At 50.6% G+C, this 21,965-nt stretch overlaps 1 protein-coding gene across 1 annotated transcript in view; it reads left to right on the top strand.

The window, feature by feature from the left end:
* LOC139751151 (uncharacterized) overlaps positions 1-12,333 on the top strand; it is a 233,101-nt gene extending 220,768 nt beyond the window's left edge. Inside the window, exons 5-6 of the mRNA XM_071666250.1 lie at positions 9,827-9,931; positions 12,256-12,333. Of these exons, the coding sequence (XP_071522351.1) occupies positions 9,827-9,931; positions 12,256-12,333 (183 nt within the window). The remainder of the gene's footprint in view (positions 1-9,826; positions 9,932-12,255) is intronic.
* Positions 12,334-21,965: the final 9,632 nt, after the last annotated feature.

Genomic DNA, 21,965 nt, shown 5'->3' with positions numbered 1-21,965 from the left:
CACGGGAGATAGACCGGCCAGAGAGGAAGCTAGATATGAGGGATCAAAGTGAGGGTGGGAAGCCAAAAGAGAGGACCACACTCTGTTCAAAAGCTTTGGATATGTCAAAGGCAACTACATAGGATTCCAAATCACATTTTCAGGGATGATGACCAGACATTAGTTAGATAGGAAAGAATATCACCAGTGGATCTCGACTTAATGAAGCCATGCTAGTGATCAGGGAGAATTGGGGGGTTATTCAAAATGTCTAAGGATGTGGGAGTTGAGGAGGGATTCAAAGACTTTCCAAATGGTAGATGTCAAAGCGACAGGACGATAGTTTCGAGGGTTCAGAACGGTCACCCGTCATAGGGATGGGATGCATCAGTGAATGTTTCAAGGGAGAAGGAAGAGTTCCGGTTTCCAAACAGAGACGGAACAGACGAGCAAGCACAGGTGCAAGTTCAGAGGCACACATTCTTTCAGTACTTGGAGGATGAGGTACCATCAGGACCATAAGCCTTGCTTGTGTCCAGAGAGAGAGAGAGAGAGAGAGAGAGAGAGAGAGAGAGAGAGAGAGAGAGAGAGAGAGAGAGAGAGAAGCGCTTTGCTGACAGCTTGAGAAGAGATGACAAAAGGCATAGGATTAGTAACATGGAGCATCAGGGGAGTGAAGGAATGTTAGAGTCATCCATGGTGGAGTTAGAGGAGAAACGGGAGCCAAAGAGAGTTGATCTGTCTACGGGGAGAGAGAGAGAGCTATAGTACCACCATCAGAACGGAAAATGAGGGAAAGGAAGAGCAACAGTTGTTATTGGAGAGATGCCCCGCAGCTGGAGACACGAAAGACCTATATTGTCTGAGACGATGATGCTACAAATGGCAGGGCCCAAGGGTGAAAAATATATATTCTACTTCCGTTGTCATACAGAGGACACGTTCGACCGGCAGCCATCTTGGATCACCGAGAAATATTCCCTAACCTCACATCCCCCTGTATCTGCTGCTCGCAGTTATCATTGTCATCATCATAACCATCATCATCATTATCATTATCACAGTAATTATCGTTATTAAAGAATGACCAGCTGGCAGACTAAGCGACAACTTCGCTCATTTTCTGTGGTGGGAAAGAAATGGGATGGGACGTGGAAGGGCGGTGGGGGGAGGTCGGGTCTGTCTGCCTGGCGCGTGGACGGGCGGGGGACCAATTGTGGACGGGCGGGGGGCCAAGTGTGGACGGGCGAGGGACCAAATGTGGACGGGCGGTGGACCAAGTGTGGACGTGCGGGGGAACCAAGTGTGGACGAGCGGGGGACCAAGTGTGTGGACGAGCGAGGGGACCAAGTGTGGACGAGCGAGGGACCAATCGTGGACGGTTAGGGGGACCAAGTGTGGACGGGCGGTAGGGACCAAGTGTGGACGGGCGAGGGACCAAGTGTGGACGGGCGAGGGACCAAGTGTGGACGGGCGGGAGGGACCAAGTGTGGACGGGCGGGAGGGACCAAGTGTGGACGGGCGGGGGACCAAGTGTGTGGACGAGCGGGGGACCAAGTGTGGACGGGCGGGGGACCAATCGTGGACGGGCGGGGGGACCAAGTGTGTGGACGGGCGGGGGACCAAGTGTGTGGACGAGCGGGGGACCAAGTGTGGACGGGCGGGGGGACCAAGTGTGGACGGGCGGGGGGACCAAGTGTGGACGGGCGGGAGGGACCAAGTGTGGACGGGCGGGGGGACCAAGTGTGGACGGGCGGGGGGACCAAGTGTGTGGACGAGCGGGGGACCAAGTGTGGACGGGCGGGGGGCCAAATATGGACAGGCGAGGGACCAAGTGTGGATGGGCGGGGGGACCGAGTGTGGACGGGCGGGGGGACCAAGTGTGGACGGGCGGGGGACCAAGTGTGGACGGGCGGGGGGACCAAGTGTGGACGGGCGGGAGGGACCAAGTGTGGACGGGCGGGGGACCAAGTGTGTGGACGGGCGAGGGACCAAGTGTGGACGAGCGAGGGACCAATCGTGGACGGTTGGGGGGACCAAGTGTGGACGGGCGGTAGGGACCAAGTGTGGACGGGCGGGGGACCAAGTGTGTGGACGGGCGAGGGACCAAGTGTGGACGGGCGGGGGACCAAGTGTGTGGACGAGCGAGGGGACCAAGTGTGGACGAGCGAGGGACCAATCGTGGACGGTTGGGGGGACCAAGTGTGGACGGCCGGGGGGACCAAGTGTGGACGGGCGGGAGGGACCAAGTGTGGACGGGCGGGAGGGACCAAGCGTGGACGGGCGGGGGGCCAAGTGTGGACGAGCGGGGGACCAACTTGATTATGTCTTGATTGGAGCGTCTTGCTGTCCTTTGATGGCCGGCCGGTGCGTCTGGTGCTGCCGAGGATCAGGCGCGCTGATGGAGGCGCTGCAAAGCATCATGATGAGCAAATGATCGAGAACATGTCTTGTGGGGGATCAGGCATTCTATACTTGATGCTTGATACACTGTGTGTGTGTCTGTGTGTGTGTGTGTGTGTGAAACTATTTGTGTGTAAGAGTTTTACAGTTATTTTGCCCCGTTTACTAACCTTGTAAGAATGTACTATGTGTTTATTCTTATATATGTACACACACACACACACACACACACACACACACACACACAGACGACACACGTGGGCAGTGCAAGCACAATTCATATATTAGAGAAGTTATACGATGATGGAGAATGGTCAAGAGATGAGAGGATGGGAGGTGCCCCCACAAGTGTGACGCAGCAGCTGGTCGAGTATTGTGCGGTCTATTAGCTAGTGGTGGGGGGCACACAAGCAGCCAGCTCTCGGGAGCAAAATCCAAAGTAATACCTATAGAAGAGGGAAAGTGAACCAACATTGCGGCGTAGGGCGAGGGGGGTTCAAGTTTAGAAGTTAGCCTGGGATAATTTATGAGTTGGACCGCTTTCGACTTAATTCTGTCAAGTAAGGATACAGAGCTAGAACCATCCCAGATGTGAGAGCAGTCCTCCATACAAGGTGGTGGTGGTGGTTGTAGTCTTGTGTGGTGGTGGTGGTGGTGTTTGTAGTCTTGTGTGGTGGTGGTGGTGGTGGTTGCAGTCTTGTGTGGTGGTGGTGGTGGTGGTGGTGGTTGTAGTCTTGTGTGGTGGTGGTGGTGATGGTTGTAGTCTTGTGTGGTGGTGGTGGTGATGGTTGTAGTCTTGTGTAGTGGTGGTGATGGTGGTTGTAGTCTTGTGTGGTGGTGGTGGTGATGGTTGTAGTCTTGTGTAGTGGTGGTGATGGTGGTTGTAGTCTTGTGTGGTGGTGGTGATGGTTGTAGTCTTGTGTAGTGGTGGTGATGGTGGTTGTAGTCTTGTGTGGTGGTGGTGGTAGTTGTAGTCTTGTGTAGTGGTGGTGATGGTGGTTGTAGTCTTGTGTGGTGGTGGTGGTGGTGGTTGTAGTCTTGTGTGGTGGTGGTGGTGATGTTTGTAGTCTTGTGTGGTGGTGGTGATGGTTGTAGTCTTGTGTGGTGGTGGTGGTGATGGTTGTAGTCTTGTGTGGTGGTGGTGGTGGTGGTGGTTGTAGTCTTGTGTGGTGGTGGTGGTGGTGGTTGTAGTCTTGTGTGGTAGTGGTGGTGGTAGTTGTAGTCTTGTGTGGTAGTGGTGGTAATGGTTGTAGTCTTGTGTGGTGGTGGTGGTGGTGGTGGTGGTTGTAGTCTTGTGTGGTGGTGGTGGTAATGGTTGTAGTCTTGTGTGGTGGTGGTGGTGGTTGTAGTCTTGTGTGGTAGTGGTGGTGGTAGTTGTAGTCTTGTGTGGTAGTGGTGGTAATGGTTGTAGTCTTGTGTGGTGGTGGTGGTGGTGGTTGTAGTCTTGTGTGGTGGTGGTGGTGGTTGTAGTTTTGTGTGGTGGTGGTGGTGGTTGTAGTCTTGTGTGGTAGTGGTGGTGGTAGTTGTAGTCTTGTGTGGTAGTGGTGGTAATGGTTGTAGTCTTGTGTGGTGGTGGTGGTGGTGGTGGTTGTAGTCTTGTGTGGTGGTGGTGGTAATGGTTGTAGTCTTGTGTGGTGGTGGTGGTGGTGGTGGTTGTAGTCTTGTGTGGTGGTGGTGGTAATGGTTGTAGTCTTGTGTGGTGGTGGTGGTGGTGGTTGTAGTCTTGTGTGGTGGTGGTGGTTGTAGTCTTGTGTGGTGGTGGTGGTGGTGATTGTAGTCTTGTGTGGTAGTGGTAGTGGTTGTAGTCTTGTGTGGTGGTGGTGGTGGTTGCAGTCTTGTGTGGTGGTGGTGGTGGTGATTGTAGTCTTGTGTGGTGGTGGTGGTGGTGGTTGTAGTCTTGTGTGGTGGTGGTGGTGGTGGTGGTTGTAGTCTTGTGTGGTGGTGGTGATGGTTGTAGTCTTGTGTGGTGGTGGTGGTGGTTGCAGTCTTGTGTGGTGGTGGTGGTTGTAGTCTTGTGTGGTGGTGGTGGTTGTAGTCTTGTGTGGTGGTGGTGATGGTTGTAGTCTTGTGTGGTGGTGGTGGTAGTTGTAGTCTTGTGTGGTGGTGGTGGTGGTGGTTGTAGTCTTGTGTGGTGGTGGTGGTTGTAGTCTTGTGTGGTGGTAGTGGTTGTAGTCTTGTGTGGTGGTGGTGATGGTTGTAGTCTTGTGTGGTGGTGGTGGTAGTTGTAGTCTTGTGTGGTGGTGGTGATGGTTGTAGTCTTGTGTGGTGGTGGTGGTGGTTGTAGTCTTGTGTGGTGGTGGTGGTGGTGGTGATTGTAGTCTTGTGTGGTGGTGGTGGTGGTGGTTGCAGTCTTGTGTGGTGGTGGTGGTGATGGTTGTAGTCTTGTGTGGTGGTGGTGGTGGTGATTGTAGTCTTGTGTGGTGGTGGTGGTGGTGATTGTAGTCTTGTGTGGTGGTGGTGGTGGTGGTTGCAGTCTTGTGTGGTGGTGGTAGTTGTCGTCTTGTGTGGTGGTGGTGGTGGTTGTAGTCTTGTGTAGTGGTGGTGGTGGTGGTTGTAGTCTTGTGTGGTGGTGGTGGTGGTAGTTGTAGTCTTGTGTGGTGGTGGTGATGGTTGTAGTCTTGTGTGGTGGTGGTGGTTGTAGTCTTGTGTGGTGGTGGTGGTGGTGGTGGTTGTAGTCTTGTGTGGTGGTGGTGGTGGTGGTTGCAGTCTTGTGTGGTGGTGGTGGTGGTGGTTGTAGTCTTGTGTGGTGGTGGTGGTGGTGGTTGTAGTCTTGTGTGGTGGTGGTGGTTGTAGTCTTGTATGGTGGTGGTGGTGGTTGTAGTCTTGTGTGGTGGTGGTGGTGGTGGTTGTAGTCTTGTGTGGTGGTGGTGGTGGTAGCGAACGATTACTGTTGCTCAGTATTGTGTGGTAATGATTGATCCTTGTCCTCACGTGTGTGTGTGTGTGTGTGGTGACCATTGATCATCGCTGATCCAGAGCACAACATTGCTCAGATGTTGCAATCTGTCACCCAAACTTCATGATAAACTTTATATTATATTATATTGTATATATATATATATATATATATATATATATATATATATATATATATATATATATATATATATATATATATATATATATTGCTTACAATTTTCCCAGCATGACGTCCAACCAGAATAGAATGTAAATAAACTTAGGAGGAAAAAAAGAAAATGAAGCTTCGTTAAGAAGCGAATGAATTGTTTGTGTGCGTCATTGTGACGTGTATTCTTATATCAATACCTTCATCCATGTCACCAGGTAATCTTATTGTGACATTATTATTTTCTTTGTCTTTTTTTTTCTTTTCTTTCCAACGCAGAAATTATGGATCGAGCATCAAGCTTTGAGAAGACCCAATAATTAAGAGGGGAATCATTGGTGGAAGAAATCTCTCTCTCTCTCTCTCTCTCTCTCTCTCTCTCTCTCTCTCTCTCTCTCTCTATATATATATATATATATATATATATATATATATATATATATATATATATATATATATATTTATATATATATATATATATATATATATATATATATATATATATATATATATATATATATATATATATATATATATATATATCTTCTCATGCGGGGATGTGCTTCGTGAACCTCTCATCGAGGGATCAGATTACGGGTTCGAAACACACCACCGTCTTCGGAGCTGCTCAATGCCGCCGATAGGCTATCCATTTCTCCCCTCCCCCCTCCCTAAATCTCAACTCCCTCCTTCGTCGTCTTTTGTACCTCCCCGGGTAACGAGGCTTATTGAGGGCTGTAAGGGCAATTCATCTGGCTGGGCGATGCCTGCGGGAGGAGGGTAACGAAGCTTATTGACATACACGAGAGGATTGATGCCAAAGGTGAAGACGGCTCATTATGGAGAGTTCGTCGAAGCTGTTGGGAGTTATATCGCTACGCATCGGGGTGCGGCCTGCGCGAAGTACCCTTCTGCAGGAGGCCAGGACTTCGTGGACGTCCTGTGTGTGGCGGGGACGCACGTCGCTCGAAGTACCTCCTGCAGGAGGCCTAACATCGCTGAGGGAGTCCCCGTAGGACGGTATTTGTGCAGGTCCTCAACCACGTACGTAGATGAGGCTTAAGTTAGGAGGGGGAGGGTGGTGGGGTTGTGAATGTGAGGTTGTGAGGGGGTGTTGCGACTGTGAGGTAGGAGGCATCGTCGACTTAAGTTGTCAGTAAAAGTATTTGTTGCCCAAGATACACTCGATCAAGGGAGGCACTGTAGCTGAGGCTATAATGATGTGTGTGTGTGTGTAAACTCTAGGCTGACCTCAGCCACTCCTCGAGCAGACATGAGTTATTATTGTCTGATCCTGGCAGGAATGGAGGTCTGATTATAGGACAAACATGGTTGTCACGTCTGCCCACCTGTACACGGAAGGGTTCCAGGAGTCACAGGGTAAGTGGCTGGTATTCTGATAGGAATTTAATGACCAGGGAAACAAGAATTTTAGTGTTATAAGAAACTGTAGTCTGGAGGAGAACCGAGGCGTTATAAACAGTGTTATCTTGGTTGACAGGGTCATCAGTCAACATAGCAGATGGTCGTCACCTCACGCCTCACTCACTCACATGTCGAGAGATATACCGATTAATGATAGTCTCCTAAGATTATCCGATGGGTCATACCTCGACTCTGTCACAACCCCGATGGGTCATACCTCGACTCTGTCACAACCCCGGTGGGTCATACCTCGACTCTGTCACAACCCCAGTGGGTCATACCTCGACTCTGTCACAACCCCGATGGGTCATACCTCAACTCTGTCACAACCCCGATGGGTCATACCTCGACTCTGTCACAACCCCGGTGGGTCATACCTCAACTCTGTCACAACCCCGATGGGTCATACCTCAACTCTGTCACAACCCCGATGGGTCATACCTCAACTCTGTCACAACCCCGATGGGTCATACCTCAACTCTGTCACAACCCCGGTGGGTCATACCTCGACTCTGTCACAACCCCGATGGGTCATACCTCAACTCTGTCACAACCCCGATGGGTCATACCTCAACTCTGTCACAACCCCGATGGGTCATACCTCAACTCTGTCACAACCCCGATGGGTCATACCTCAACTCTGTCACAACCCCGGTGGGTCATACCTCGACTCTGTCACAACCCCGATGGGTCATACCTCGACTCTGTCACAACCCCGATGGGTCATACCTCGACTCTGTCACAACCCCGGTGGGTCATACCTCGACTCTGTCACAACCCCAGTGGGTCATACCTCGACTCTGTCACAACCCCGATGGGTCATACCTCAACTCTGTCACAACCCCGATGGGTCATACCTCAACTCTGTCACAACCCCGATGGGTCATACCTCAACTCTGTCACAACCCCGATGGGTCATACCTCGACTCTGTCACAACCCCGATGGGTCATACCTCAACTCTGTCACAACCCCGATGGGTCATACCTCGACTCTGTCACAACCCCGATGGGTCATACCTCAACTCTGTCACAACCCCGGTGGGTCATACCTCGACTCTGTCACAACCCCGGTGGGTCATACCTCAACTCTGTCACAACCCCGATGGGTCATACCTCAACTCTGTCACAACCCCGATGGGTCATACCTCGACTCTGTCACAACCCCGATGGGTCATACCTCAACTCTGTCACAACCCCGGTGGGTCATACCTCAACTCTGTCACAACCCCGATGGGTCATACCTCAACTCTGTCACAACCCTAATGGGTCATACCTCAACTCTGTCACAACCCCGGTGGGTCATACCTCAACTCTGTCACAACCCCGGTGGGTCATACCTCGACTGTTAAACACTGACGAATTAGGATGTTGTAGCTATTAGCGGGTGTAAACACTGACGAATTAGGATGTTGTAGCTATTAGCGGGTGTAAACACTGACGAATTAGGATGTTGTAGCTATTAGCGGGTGTAAACACTGACGAATTAGGATGTTGTAGCTATTAGCGGGTGTACACACTGACGAATTAGGATGTTGTAGCTATTAGCGGGTGTAAACACTGACGAATTAGAATGCTGTTTTTATTATTAGCGGGTGTAAACACTGACGAATTAGGGTGTTCTGGTTATTATAACCAGGTGTGGTTACGACGCAAGCCACATTACATCTACCTCCGTCGTACGATTTCGATATAAACTGTACGAATGGTATTAACCTTCCCACAGCCTACAGGAGAGTGAGTGGTCTGTCACGTTAAACTAGGGAGTCCAACGGCCTAATTGGGTCATTTGATGTCTTGATTAAGGGGTTTGACTGAAGACACGGCTTGTTTGTGGGCCACCCATGGCATTCCTGATTAACCACCAACACTCCTCTAACTAACTAACTGCCAGTTATTATTTTGTTGTATTTGTGCGTGGGCGATTATGTATATACGTGTGTACGTGGGTGGGTTGGGCCATTCTTTCGTCTGTTTCCTTGCGCTACCTTGCTAACCTGGGAGACGGCGATTAAGTATAATAATAAGAATAAAGTGTAAATAAATGATTACCCCAGGAATATCCTTTCCGAAGCGATCCTGGTGAACACGTCAGGACCAGAGAGAGAGAGACAACATTATGACAGTCTTGATTCCCTGCGTGGATGAGCGAGGCTTCAAACTTTCTTCCGAACTGTTTCGTTTGTCTCGTCCTCACCCAGCTGAGAGTACGCCTCTCTCTTGGAACTTGCACGACCTCCTCCTCCTCATCTTGAGCTTGAGCCTCCTATGTGTCTCAGACTTAACCTCTTGAATAGCAGTAACTCCGTGAGTACCCGACCCTGAGCGGTCTGGTCATGGGTCAGGTCGTCATATAAAGGGTCGCACCGTCGTGTCCAAGGGTCGCACCATCGTGTCCAAGGGTCGTCCCGTCGTGTCCAAAGGTCGTACCGTCGTGCTCAAGGGTCGCAACGTCGTGTCCAAGGGTCGTCCCGTCGTGTTTAAGGATCGTACCGTCGTGTCCAAGGGTCGTACCGTCGTGCTCAAGGGTCGTACCATTGTTTCCAAACGTCGTACTGTCGTGCTCAAGGGTTGCACCGTCGTGTTCAAGGGTCGTCCCCAAGGGTCGCACCGTCGTGTCCAAAGGTCGTACCGTCGTGCTCAAGGGTCGCAACGTCGTGTCCAAGGGTCGCACCGTCGTGTCCAAGGGTCGTCCCGTCGTGTCCAAGGGTCGTACCGTCGTGCCCAAGGGTCGTCGTACCGTCGTGCCCAAGGGTCGTCGTCCCGTCATGCCCAAGGATCGTCGTCCCGCCATGCCCAAGGGTATTTAACCACGAGAATCCACTGTGCCACTTGCTCTCCCATCATTTTGCCCCACTTCGACCAACGCGTCGTCGTGGTGAGTACAGGAACCCCTCCCCGAGTTCGATGTTCCCGTCGATGATGTTCCTCTCCCTCCTCTTCCTCCTCCCGCAGGCGCTGAACGAGCTGATGCCCGCCCTGGAGGCCGCCAACATCTCCCTGCAGGCCACCGTCACCCTCTCCCAGGGAGACTACACGGAGCACCTCCACACACTCAAGGTAAGGGGCACCCCCAGACTACGAGGAGGAGGTAAGGGGCACCCCCAGACTACGAGGAGGAGGTAAGGGGCACCCCAGACTACGAGGAGGAGGTAAGGGGCACCCCCAGACTACGAGGAGGAGGTAAGGGGCACCCCAGACTACGAGGAGGAGGTAAGGGGCACCCCCAGACTACGAGGAGGAGGTAAGGGGCACCCCCAGACTACGAGGAGGAGGTAAGGGGCACCCCCAGACTAGAGGAGGAGGTAAGGGGCACCCCCAGACTACGACGAGGAGGTAAGGAGCACCCCAGACTACGAGGAGGAGGTAGCTATTCCGAGCATCACCCCCACACACTCGAAGGTGATGAGTCTCTCTCTCTCTCTCTCTCTCTCTCTCTCTCTCTCTCTCTCTCTCTCTCTCTGGGGGGACTATAGTGAACTAACTCTACAAGCCTTAGACCTCTTCATTGTTCGTTGGAGGACTGGATTGGTAAGTGATTGTAATTATAAAGATAAGGAGAGCGAGACGAGGCGTCAAGGAAAAGTGTGTGTTTGTGTGTGTGTGTTACCCAACGTGTCAGATATTATATTCGAAATTAGTTTTCCTCAGTGGTTTGTCATTTGAAGTTATTTGAAGGGATATTTCAGTACTTCGAGATCATGATGTCCCACTCAGTGGGCTAGGCGAATTGGGACACCGCATGTAAAGTGTCCTAGCATTATTGTATGATTTCATTTTTTTTTCTTTTTTCATTTTGGCTCAGAGAATTTCTTTAATACTTCTAGAATAAACCTTTCTAGACGTCGACTTGTGAATAAATGGACATAAAATCTCGTGCCTTTGGACACGCTTAATTAATCTGAGCCAAACATTATGTTGTCACTTATTATTATTATTATTATTATTATTATTTTTATTATCATCATCATCATCATCATCATCGTCATCATTATTGTTGGCTCCTAAGACAGTCTCCTTAAGTCTGAGTGGGTAGGAAACAGTTTATCCAAACACTTACTTAATCCAGTTTAAGCCGCCAGGTTAAACCACTCTCGTGTGGTGACACTTCCTCCAACCACCTCTGTATTGCCTTCCTCCTCCTTGAACTGGTGATTAACTCGTGTGATGTGAGCCTCCTCCTTCCTCCACACCAGTTTTAAATCCTCCGCCCCAAACTTTCTCTAACCGTCCGGAGTTCTCTAACGAGTCGCGGGATCTGTCCAAACGAACTTATCGCCAAGCTAAAGTTAACGATTGTCTAATAGAAGGGGTTTTAACCCAGTAAATTCTTTTCGAGAATTTCTTGAAATTGGTTCGAGTTTTTCAAAGGGGATTGTCTTTATAAGGATAGATGACTGTGAAGTATTTTCTCACTTGAAGAGTATCTTATGGTGGGTGTAAAATGTACCAGTGTATGTTGTAAAGTATGAATAAGACGGAACAATTGGATGGTATCGTAGTAGTCTACGAACAACCGCTGGACTGAGGCGTGTACGATAATTCATATCACCGGACAACGCCTGACTGAACACTCCTCTGCCAGACGCAAGGTTGAGAGGGGACCATTACTTTCATTCTTTTTTGATGATGATGATGATCATTCATGACGAACCATCACCGCCCTGGGGGAATTACACACATCGTCATACATAAGTGAAAGAATTGAAGTGTTCATATGTATACAACGTTTGAGTCCCTCAATGTACCGAACTGTGTCACAGCAGAGTGTGCAGCAACTTACGTCACGTAGACGTAGACTTTACTTTAAGATCTCTGAGGGATTTTAGACGCTCTTCCTTCGGTTACAAATGACCCATTGGCTTCAAGAGATCTCGATTTATAACAGGACGATGACAGGTAAGGGATAAGGAGGCTTATTTAACGTTCCACAAGTTCTCTGTGGCCGACACCTGATATCACACTTGTCGATGCTGCCAAAGAGGAATTGTGGTTTCCTTTGTCTATTTAGATGTTCACTTCAGACAGATTAGGTGTGGTGTGCAAAAATCTGAAAATCAAAAACTTGTTAAGAAGTGTGTATATAATACAGCAGGTGAGGTTAGATGCTATATTAATTAATGATCCTGAATTTTGAAACCTCTTAGTTCAAAAATTCGTTACATATTAAAACTGTGAAAAGTTACAGCGTCTAGAAATTAAAGTTAAAAGTTAGATCAGTTGAAAGTTAGGTTCTTTGAGAAAGGTTACAGATCAGGAGAGGCTGTAACGTCTTGTGTGTGTGTGTGTGTGTGTGTGGGGAGGTGGGTGTTGGTGTAATTGTGGCATGTGAGGATTTGTCCCATGTGTAATACTGACCCCTTGGTTCCTCCCACCTCCGGCAGGAGCGGAACTGCAGGATCTTCATCGCCAGCTTCTCCGCCGACCTGGCCAGGAAGGTCTTCTGTCAGGTGAGCCAATAAGCCCCCATCCCTCCTTCCCCAGCTTCTACGCATTTCACCCCTTCCCCAGCTTCTACCCATTTCACCCCCTCCTTCCCCAGTTTCTACCCATTTATCTATCGAAAATTCCTCACCATTTTTTTTCCTCCTTTGATGGGTCCGTAATTCAACATCTTGAGTCAATGAACATACTTGGTATTACTGCAACATCCACTCTTTCTTGGAAACCCCCACATTACGGGAATACCTAAGTCTGCCTCTTAATTAAGAAACTGGGTGTCTTGTTTGGATGTCGAAATTTCTTTTCGTCAGAACAGTTATAATATTTCAATGAAGGTTTGTTGTCCTCGACGTGGGTTTATGTTCTTGACTGGAGCCTCCAACGTAAAGTGAAAGGTCAGACAACCCGTCATGTCCTCCAGCTGAAGCAAACTGCCCAGATCCCTCCTTTTCCTGAAGAAGAAAACGAGGCAAAAAAAAAAAAAAAAAAAAAACAGATAAAGGCAACATTGGAAGCCAATTACGGGCCGTCTGGTAACTCGATTGTGATGTTAAAACCCAGGAACACTGTCTGCAGGTCGAGGGTCCTTGGTGCTCTGTGTGTGTGTGTGTGTGTGTGTGTGTGTCACTGAAAGTAGACACACACACACACACACACACACACACACACACAATCTTCACAAAACAGAGAACGTACAGTATTCTTGTTAAAAGGAACCAAGGAATGCGGGAGTTCTTGCCCTCTCTAATTACGGTAATCGTTTGTATTCAGTCGCTTCTTGTCCTCACTCACTTATATATACCGTACAGGGAGGGAGTTCCCTTCCCCACACACACACTTGAGGGCTGTTGTGTGGGCGGCGCGGTAGTGAACACCAGCTGGAGTGGGAGGGACTCGCACCTTCTTCGTCAGCCCACACCACCTGTTACACTCACCCTCCCTGCCGTACTACATGCACACCCCCGTCCTTCCCCACTTGTTACACTCTCCCACCGTCCCCACCTCTGTCTGCCTCCATCCCACTCTAGGCTGTGTTACACTGGATGGCTCTTCTTAAAGAGCCTCTCTGCATAGGGTACTGTACCCACGTTGATGGGTACGGAGAGGGGTAGGGTTGTCAATAGATTATACCGTCTATTGGGTCGCTGAATTGACCTCGGGTGTTCCAGAACAACCCGGGACACACACACACACACACACACACACACACACACACACACACACACCACCATCCCCCAGCGCAGCAGTGGGGATCCGGGACCCAAGACAGACACACTTCCAGCCCAGCATGGAGAAACCCTGGATCTCGACTTCGGGTCAGCACGAAGATCTCGAATCCAGATCCCAAGTTAGGTTAGGTTAGGACCCCCCCACCCCACGGTGGTATATCACACGGGGACCACAGTTCAGGTGACCCCACAGAGACCATGATGAGAGACCTCAGGAGGTCATCCCGACGGAGTCCCGGTGGCAGTAGATCCTGGAGGAGGAGGAACCCCCCCATCCTGGGCAGTCGGCTTCGTCAAGGCCACGGAGGGACTCGAGACTCGAACTCCTCTCCCCTCCTCACAGTTTGCCAGTCTAAGACACAGATGCCATTCACGCTTGTAAAGAACACACGGCCATACACAGACCCAGGCCTTACACAGACAAGCAGAACCAAGGCTACAGTAACACACACACACACACACACACACATACACCAGCAGTACACAGTGTGTTCCAGACGAGGCCGGGGAAGCCGTGAGCCGGGTAATATCCAGGAGGAGCCGAGGTAAAATCCGGTTCCAAGCGGATTATCTGGACGACTGATGTGGTGGTAGTCCGGGGTGGTGGGACTGTGGCTGTGGAGGACGGGGTTGGGGCATAGGATAGGGAGATGGCCCAACACACCACCGTCTTCTGGTGCGAGTGGTTGAATACCCAACATTTCTTACGTTGCAATATAGTTAGGAATAGTGTGTGGTGTGTGCGTGTGTGTGTGTGTGTGTGTGCATTCTCCCACATCCTTCAATTGTGTGTGTGTGTGTGTGTGTGTGTGTGTATTCCTCCACATCCTTCAATTCTGCTCCTTCTTCTTCCACTCGATCTGCATCTCGTCTCGACACAACTTCCTCCATAAACTCAGCCTTGGACAGGATGTCTCTGTGGTGGTAGACGACGACATCTGGGTAAGTTTTGATGCCTCCAAGACCCAGCTCACTGTCCATCTCTCGGTCGGATAATTCCTCACAGCTTCGCTCTCTCCTGTCAGAGATCTTGTTATGCCACATCTTGACTCAGTGAACATACTTGGTAATACTGTCACATCCACTCTTTCTTGGAAACCCCACAGTACGGGAATAGTTATGTATATATATATATATATATATATATATATATATATATATATATATATATATATATATATATATATATATATATATTATCCCTGGGGATAGGGGAGAAAGAATACTTCTCACGTATTCCCTGCGTGTCGTAGAAGGCGACTAAAAGGGGAGGGAGCGGGGGGCTGGAAATCCTCCCCTCTCGTTTTTTTTTTTTTTAATTTTCCAAAAGAAGGAACAGAGGGGGCCAGGTGAGGATATTCCCTCAAAGGCCCAGTCCTCTGTTCTTAACGCTACCTCGCTAACGAGGGAAATGGCGAATATTTTAAAAGAAAAAGAATATATATATATATATATATATATATATATATATATATATATATATATATATATATATATATATATATATATGAAAGTAGATTGTATTACATATATTGATACATATTCTCCAATGTTTTCTTTACAAATAACATACCCCTAATGATGTTTTGAGTCGTGGAATTAGAGTCAGACACGAGAAAATGATATAGAAATGAATATGAAAATGATCAGCGCCAACCAGTGTATTCCCGAGCTCACAATCCTAATTACCACAGCCTCGTCTGGCAACAACGAACACTGTGTCCTGCGTCTAATTTTCCTGGCGTCCTTTAACGAAACAGACGCAAGTGGAACGCATGACCGTCCCGGCACCGTCTGGACAGAGAGGGATGGGAAAGGAAGAACTTGTTGTCTCCATCTTACGGCATGGGAAGGAATTCCTTTTTTTTAATATTTTTCAAGAAGTTTTTGAGTGTCTTGGTAGTTCGGGGAGGAGAGAGAGAGAGAGAGAGAGAGAGAGAGAGAGAGAGAGAGAGAGAGAGAGAGAGAGAGAGAGAGACAGAGAGAGAGAGGGGAGGATATATGTGCGTGTGGGTGTTGTCTGGCCCGACAGACTTGGGGAGTTGATAGATCGAACATTCAGAGTGGCTGTGAGGGGAGGGTCAGCATAGGTTAAGGGGCTTCACTCCATGTTTGAATAATAAAGGCCATTCGTAGACGATACTAAGCTAGGGAGGGAATGCATCACCGGGAAGTGAACGTGTGTACAGTCGCTTGGCTTTGACCCAAGACAAACTGGTAGTGAATAAGAATTGACCCTTTTTTTCTTTTTCAATATCGTTAATGGCTGAAGTTGCATACGTCGGCGGTGAAAACGAGGAAGGAAGATTGACAGTGTGAACTCCGTTGTGCTCAGTAACGTAGTTATGATGATAATCTCTGACGGACCTGAAGTCTAGTAAGCGGTGCAGTACAACCAGCAGAATATGATGAGAGATCACAAGGGGGAACTTTATTATGAGGGAGAGAGCACTCGAAGTCATGGAGACAATTCCTCATTCTTTCGAACTCGCTTACAAGTGCGTCTCCAACTGCACCACTTGTTCGTCAGGTCTGGTCGTCCTACATGGGCAACAGTACATAGACAGGATAGACTTTTGATAGAGGACTGATGGATCTACATCCTGTGTGGTAGAGGGAAGGGTCTGCATCCTATGTGGTAGAGGGAAGGGTCTGCATCCTGTGTGGTAGAGGAGGGAAGGGTCTACATCCTGTGTGGTAGAGGGAAGGGTCTGCATCCTGTGTGGTAGAGGAGGGAAGGGTCTGCATCCTGTGTGGTAGAGGGAAGGGTCTACATCCTGTGTGGTAGAGGGAAGGGTCTACATCCTGTGTGGTAGAGGGAAGGGTCTGCACCATGTGTGGTAGAGGGAAGGGTCTGCATCCTGTGTGGTAGAGGAGGGAAGGGTCTACATCCTGTGTGGTAGAGGGAAGGGTCTGCATCCTGTGTGGTAGAGGAGGGAAGGGTCTGCATCCTGTGTGGTAGAGGAGGGAAGGGTCTACATCCTGTGTGGTAGAGGGAAGGGTCTGCATCCTGTGTGGTAGAGGAGGGAAGGGTCTACATCCTGTGTGGTAGAGGGAAGGGTCTGCATCCTGTGTGGTAGAGGGAAGGGTCTGCACCATGTGTGGTAGAAGGAAGGGTCTGCATCCTGTGTGGTAGAGGAGGGAAGGGTCTACATCCTGTGTGGTAGAGGGAAGGGTCTGCATCCTGTGTGGTAGAGGAGGGAAGGGTCTGCATCCTGTGTGGTAGAGGAGGGAAGGGTCTGCATCCTGTGTGGTAGAGGGAAGGGTCTACATCCTGTGTGGTAGAGGGAAGGGTCTACATCCTGTGTGGTAGAGGGAAGGGTCTGCACCATGTGTGGTAGAGGGAAGGGTCTGCATCCTGTGTGGTAGAGGAGGGAAGGGTCTACATCCTGTGTGGTAGAGGGAAGGGTCTGCATCCTGTGTGGTAGAGGAGGGAAGGGTCTGCATCCTGTGTGGTAGAGGAGGGAAGGGTCTACATCCTGTGTGGTAGAGGGAAGGGTCTGCATCCTGTGTGGTAGAGGAGGGAAGGGTCTGCATCCTGTGTGGTAGAGGAGGGAAGGGTCTGCATCCTGTGTGGTAGAGGGAAGGGTCTACATCCTGTGTGGTAGAGGGAAGGGTCTGCATCCTGTGTGGTAGAGGAGGGAAGGGTCTGCATCCTGTGTGGTAGAAGAGGGAAGGGTCTACACCCTGTGTGGTAGAGGGAAGGGTCTACATCTGTGTGGTAGAGGAGGGAAGGGTCTGCATCCTGTGTGGTAGAGGAGGGAAGGGTCTACACCCTGTGTGGTAGAGGAGGGAAGGGTCTGCATCCTGTGTGGTAGAGGGAAGGGTCTACATTCTGTGTGGTAGAGGAGGGAAGGGTCTACGAGAGCCCAGCACACTACAGCTATTAACGTCATGTGAATTATTTTGATAAGCTGTCTCGTCTGACTTCACTTCTATCACTGTTGCTCTTATTGACTGCCCTGGTCACTGCTGTTACCATTGACCTCCTCGATCACTGTTACACTCATTGACTCTCTTGATCACTGTTATCATGGTCAGAGTGATAGATAGATTTTCCACCGCTGGTGTCTCATCTTATCACACAGAGCCACCGCCGTATCGCACACCATCACAACCATTCCCGTAGCACACCACAGACAACAGTAATAACACAGCCACAACAGTGATAACACAGCCACAACAGTGATAACACAGCCACAACAGTGGTAACACAGCCACAACAGTGATAACACAGCCACAACAGTGATAACACAGCCAAAACAGTGATAACACAGCTACAACAGTGATAACACAACCACAGTCACTGCTAATCAGGTGAAATTCAATTCTTCAGGAAAGATTGTCCTTCCTCCTTTCCTCTTCCATAAAAGTTCTGGACTGTGCGAAGGTCACACACATCGGCAGCGGCCCTTGCACGAGTCACTGGGTGGAAGCGACCTCCCCGAGGCAGGTCTTAGCGAGATCTTCGCCTCCATTATACACACGCCTGACAGACGAGGAGCACCACCACCTCCCTCCTCCTCCTCCTCGAAGGCGGCTCCCTCGCCAAGACGACGTCTTAGAAAGCTTTTAAAAAGACTACCGCCACTTCGATCTCCAGATCCACCCTCCCCCTTTCTGATCTTAGGGATGTGTGAGGACCCCATAGAAGAGAAGAGAGAGACGACCCCTTCCCCTTGACCCAGCCCTTCCTCCTCCTCCTTTCTGTGCTGTGGTCTTCCCTTCTTTGGTCTTCCACCACCACCAACACCTCCTCTCTCCCACCTCCATCTCCACCCGTCCCTTGGAAGACCTCCCATCATCCCTCCCTTCCTCAGGGCCCTGAACGAGGTCCCAGCGGTAGGGTCGGCCTCACGACGACTTGGTAACGTGAATATCGACCACCGGAGCCTCCTCCTGTAGGGGGGCGGGTGGGTTGACCCTGCGCAGGCAGACCCCGGGCGGTCTACATCGAGTTTGATGTCGGGAGTTAAAGTTCATCTTGGCCTAACTGAGGGGGGTTAAGGGGGAAGGGAGGATAGTTGATCTAAAGGGCCTGGCAATATATTTTTTTTCTCGGGTAGAGAGGGAGGAAGGGTTGGACGAAGGCGCCAGTAGATTATTTAGTGGCCCAGTCGGTAAATTTTTTTCTTTTTAGGGGCGCCTCGCTTTTGATGGTGTGTGTGTGGGGGGGGAAGCCTGGGAATAAAACATTATCTGCCAGAGAACTATTTATATGAGGGTCTCGGGCAGATCTGAGAGTGAGTTGGCTGGAGAGAAGATAGGAAAAGGATCTTATACACGAGCGGAGCGGGAGGAGGAGGAAGAGGAGGGGAGCAACAGGTCTGATGATAGATGGATCAGGTATCTCTCATTAAGACCTGGCAGGTCCTGGGGAAAGCTCTTTTGAGACCTGGTGGAAACACAAGGGGGTGGTGTCGTCTTGTGGACGGGCCCTGGGAGACCCCCACCTGGCGGGCGACTCTCGTCAGCAGGGGCGTCTCTAGGTAACACAGGAGATCGGGAACCAACTGAAACCATCTCGGAACAGCACGGAGGTCTTAGGGCCGAGAGGGAAGGTGTTTCGGGTCTTTTTAGAACCAGAGAAGTTCGGTTCTGGGGTCCAGGAAGGGAGGAGGAGGTGGAAACAACAATCATAGATCCATGGACGAGAAGTAAAGGTTGTGTGAGGCGACAGGAGTGGGTGCCAGCCGTGTCTGCTGGGTTGTGACCAAACCTGAGGGCCGTCGTCTGGCCTCTCCCGTCCACAGGAGACATGGCTCCGTCGACGGCCCGGCCCGGCCTGGCCCGACCCACGACACCTGTTGATCCTCTGAGAGAGACCCCGAGTGTGTATGATGCTGGCTGGCGATCCCCTCTCTCTCTCTCTCTCTCTCTCTCTCTCTCTCTCTCTCTCTCTCTCTCTCTCTCTCTCTCTCTCTCCTCATAGGATTAAGGAAGGATGACATGAGGTGAATATTCAGGATTCTCCTCCGGCTGAGCGGGTTGCCACATATATATATATATATAACCATCGCGGGAGGTTTGCAAGATCCGAAGAATTAACTCTGGACTTCGACGTGAGCTTGGTGGAGCATCACCTCCCTACGGGGAGTTTACCGTGGCCACGCCCGGGTGGGAGAGCTTCGTCTGCCGTGCCTGAAAATCACAACTCGAAATACGTGACGAATTCCTGAAATGAATTAGACCTTTTTTTTTTCCCCAGTCTATTAGAAAAAAATCTAGGAGTTGTTTACAACAGGGTGTAGTAAAGACGACTGCCTTACGTTAGGGCACTGCGTCACAGACCGTAATGATAACTTTGACGTTAACAGACGAGTTCGTTCAACGTAGAGCAAGACTTGGGTTCGTTCAACGTACAGCAAGACGAGTTCGTTGAACGTACAGTGTGACGCAACAGGTAGTGATGACCTGACGACCACCACCACCACAGGTAGTGATGACCTGAGGACCACCACCACCACAGGTAGTGATGACCTGAGGACCACCACCACAACAGGTAGTGATGACCTGAGGACCACCACCACCACAGGTAGTGATGACCTGACGACCACCACGACAACAGGTAGTGATGACCTGAGGACCACCACCACCACAGGTAGTGATGACCTGAGGACCACCACCACCACAGGTAGTGATGACCTGAGGACCACCACCACCACAGGTAGTGATGACCTGAGGACCACCACCACAACAGGTAGTGATGACCTGAGGACCACCACCACCACAGGTAGTGATGACCTGAGACCACCACCACCACAGGTAGTGATGACCTGAGGACCACCACCACCACAGGTAGTGATGACCCTGAGGACCACCACCACCACAGGTAGTGATGACCTGAGGACCACCACCACCACAGGTAGTGATGACCTGAGGACCACCACCACAACAGGTAGTGATGACCTGAGGACCACCACCACAACAGGTAGTGATGACCTGAGGACCACCACCACCACAGGTAGTGATGACCTGAGGACCACCACCACCACAGTAGTGATGACCTGAGGACCACCACCACCACAGGTAGCGATGACCTGAGGACCCACCACCACCACAGGTAGTGATGACCTGAGGACCACCACCACCACAGGTAGTGATGACCTGAGGACCACCACCACAACAGGTAGTGATGACCTGAGGACCACCACCACCACAGGTAGGGCTGGGATGACCTGAGGACCACCACCACAACAGGTAGTGATGACCTGAGGACCACCACCACAACAGGTAGTGATGACCTGAGGACCACCACCACAACAGGTAGTGATGACCTGAGGACCACCACCACCACAGGTAGTGATGACCTGAGGACCACCACCACCACAGGTAGTGATGACCTGAGGACCACCACCACCACAGGTAGTGATGACCTGAGGACCACCACCACCACAGGTAGTGATGACCTGAGGACCACCACCACCACAGGTAGTGATGACCTGAGGACCACCACCACCACAGGTAGTGATGACCTGAGGACCACCACCACCACAGGTAGTGATGACCTGAGGACCACCACCACAACAGGTAGTGATGACCTGAGGACCACCACCACCACAGGTAGTGATGACCTGAGGACCACCACCACCACAGGTAGTGATGACCTGAGGACCACCACCACCACAGGTAGTGATGACCTGAGGACCACCACCACAACAGGTAGTGATGACCTGAGGACCACCACCACCACAGGTAGTGATGACCTGAGGACCACCACCACAGCAGGTAGTGATGACCTGAGGACCACCACCACAGCAGGTAGTGATGACCTGAGGACCACCACCACCACAGGTAGTGATGACCTGAGGACCACCACCACAGCAGGTAGTGATGACCGGAGGACCACCACCACCACAGGTAGTGATGACCTGAGGACCACCACCACCACAGGTAGTGATGACCTGAGGACCACCACCACAACAGGTAGTGATGACCTGAGGACCACCACCACCACAGGTAGTGATGACCTGAGGACCACCACGACAACAGGTAGTGATGACCTGAGGACCACCACCACCACAGGTAGTGATGACCTGAGGACCACCACCACCACAGGTAGTGATGACCTGAGGACCACCACGACAACAGGTAGTGATGACCTGAGGACCACGAGGGTAATGGTGGCGTTTCACATTCGTCCCATCGATTCGCCACACTCTCTCTACCTGCCAGTAATTCCCAGTAATATATATACAGTCACTTTTGGCGAGGCTGTACAGTCACGTCAAAGAATTCCTTACTCCAAAGGAGTCTACAGTTCTCTGCCACTGGAAGGAGTGCAGCCTTGGGATGCGCTGGACTTTGGAAAGGTCCTGGGCAACACTAGGACCTTTTCATAGAAATTAGTCCTTTGGGTGATTTTAATATATTGAAATATACGTGAGTGTGTGTGTGTGTGTGTGTGTGTGTGTGAAGTTTTG

The sequence above is a fragment of the Panulirus ornatus genome, chromosome 11 (assembly GCF_036320965.1).
Source record: "Panulirus ornatus isolate Po-2019 chromosome 11, ASM3632096v1, whole genome shotgun sequence".
NCBI lineage: Eukaryota > Metazoa > Arthropoda > Malacostraca > Decapoda > Palinuridae > Panulirus > Panulirus ornatus.
The sequence above is the reverse complement of the archived record's forward strand: the minus strand, read 5'-3'. Positions and strand labels throughout refer to the sequence as shown.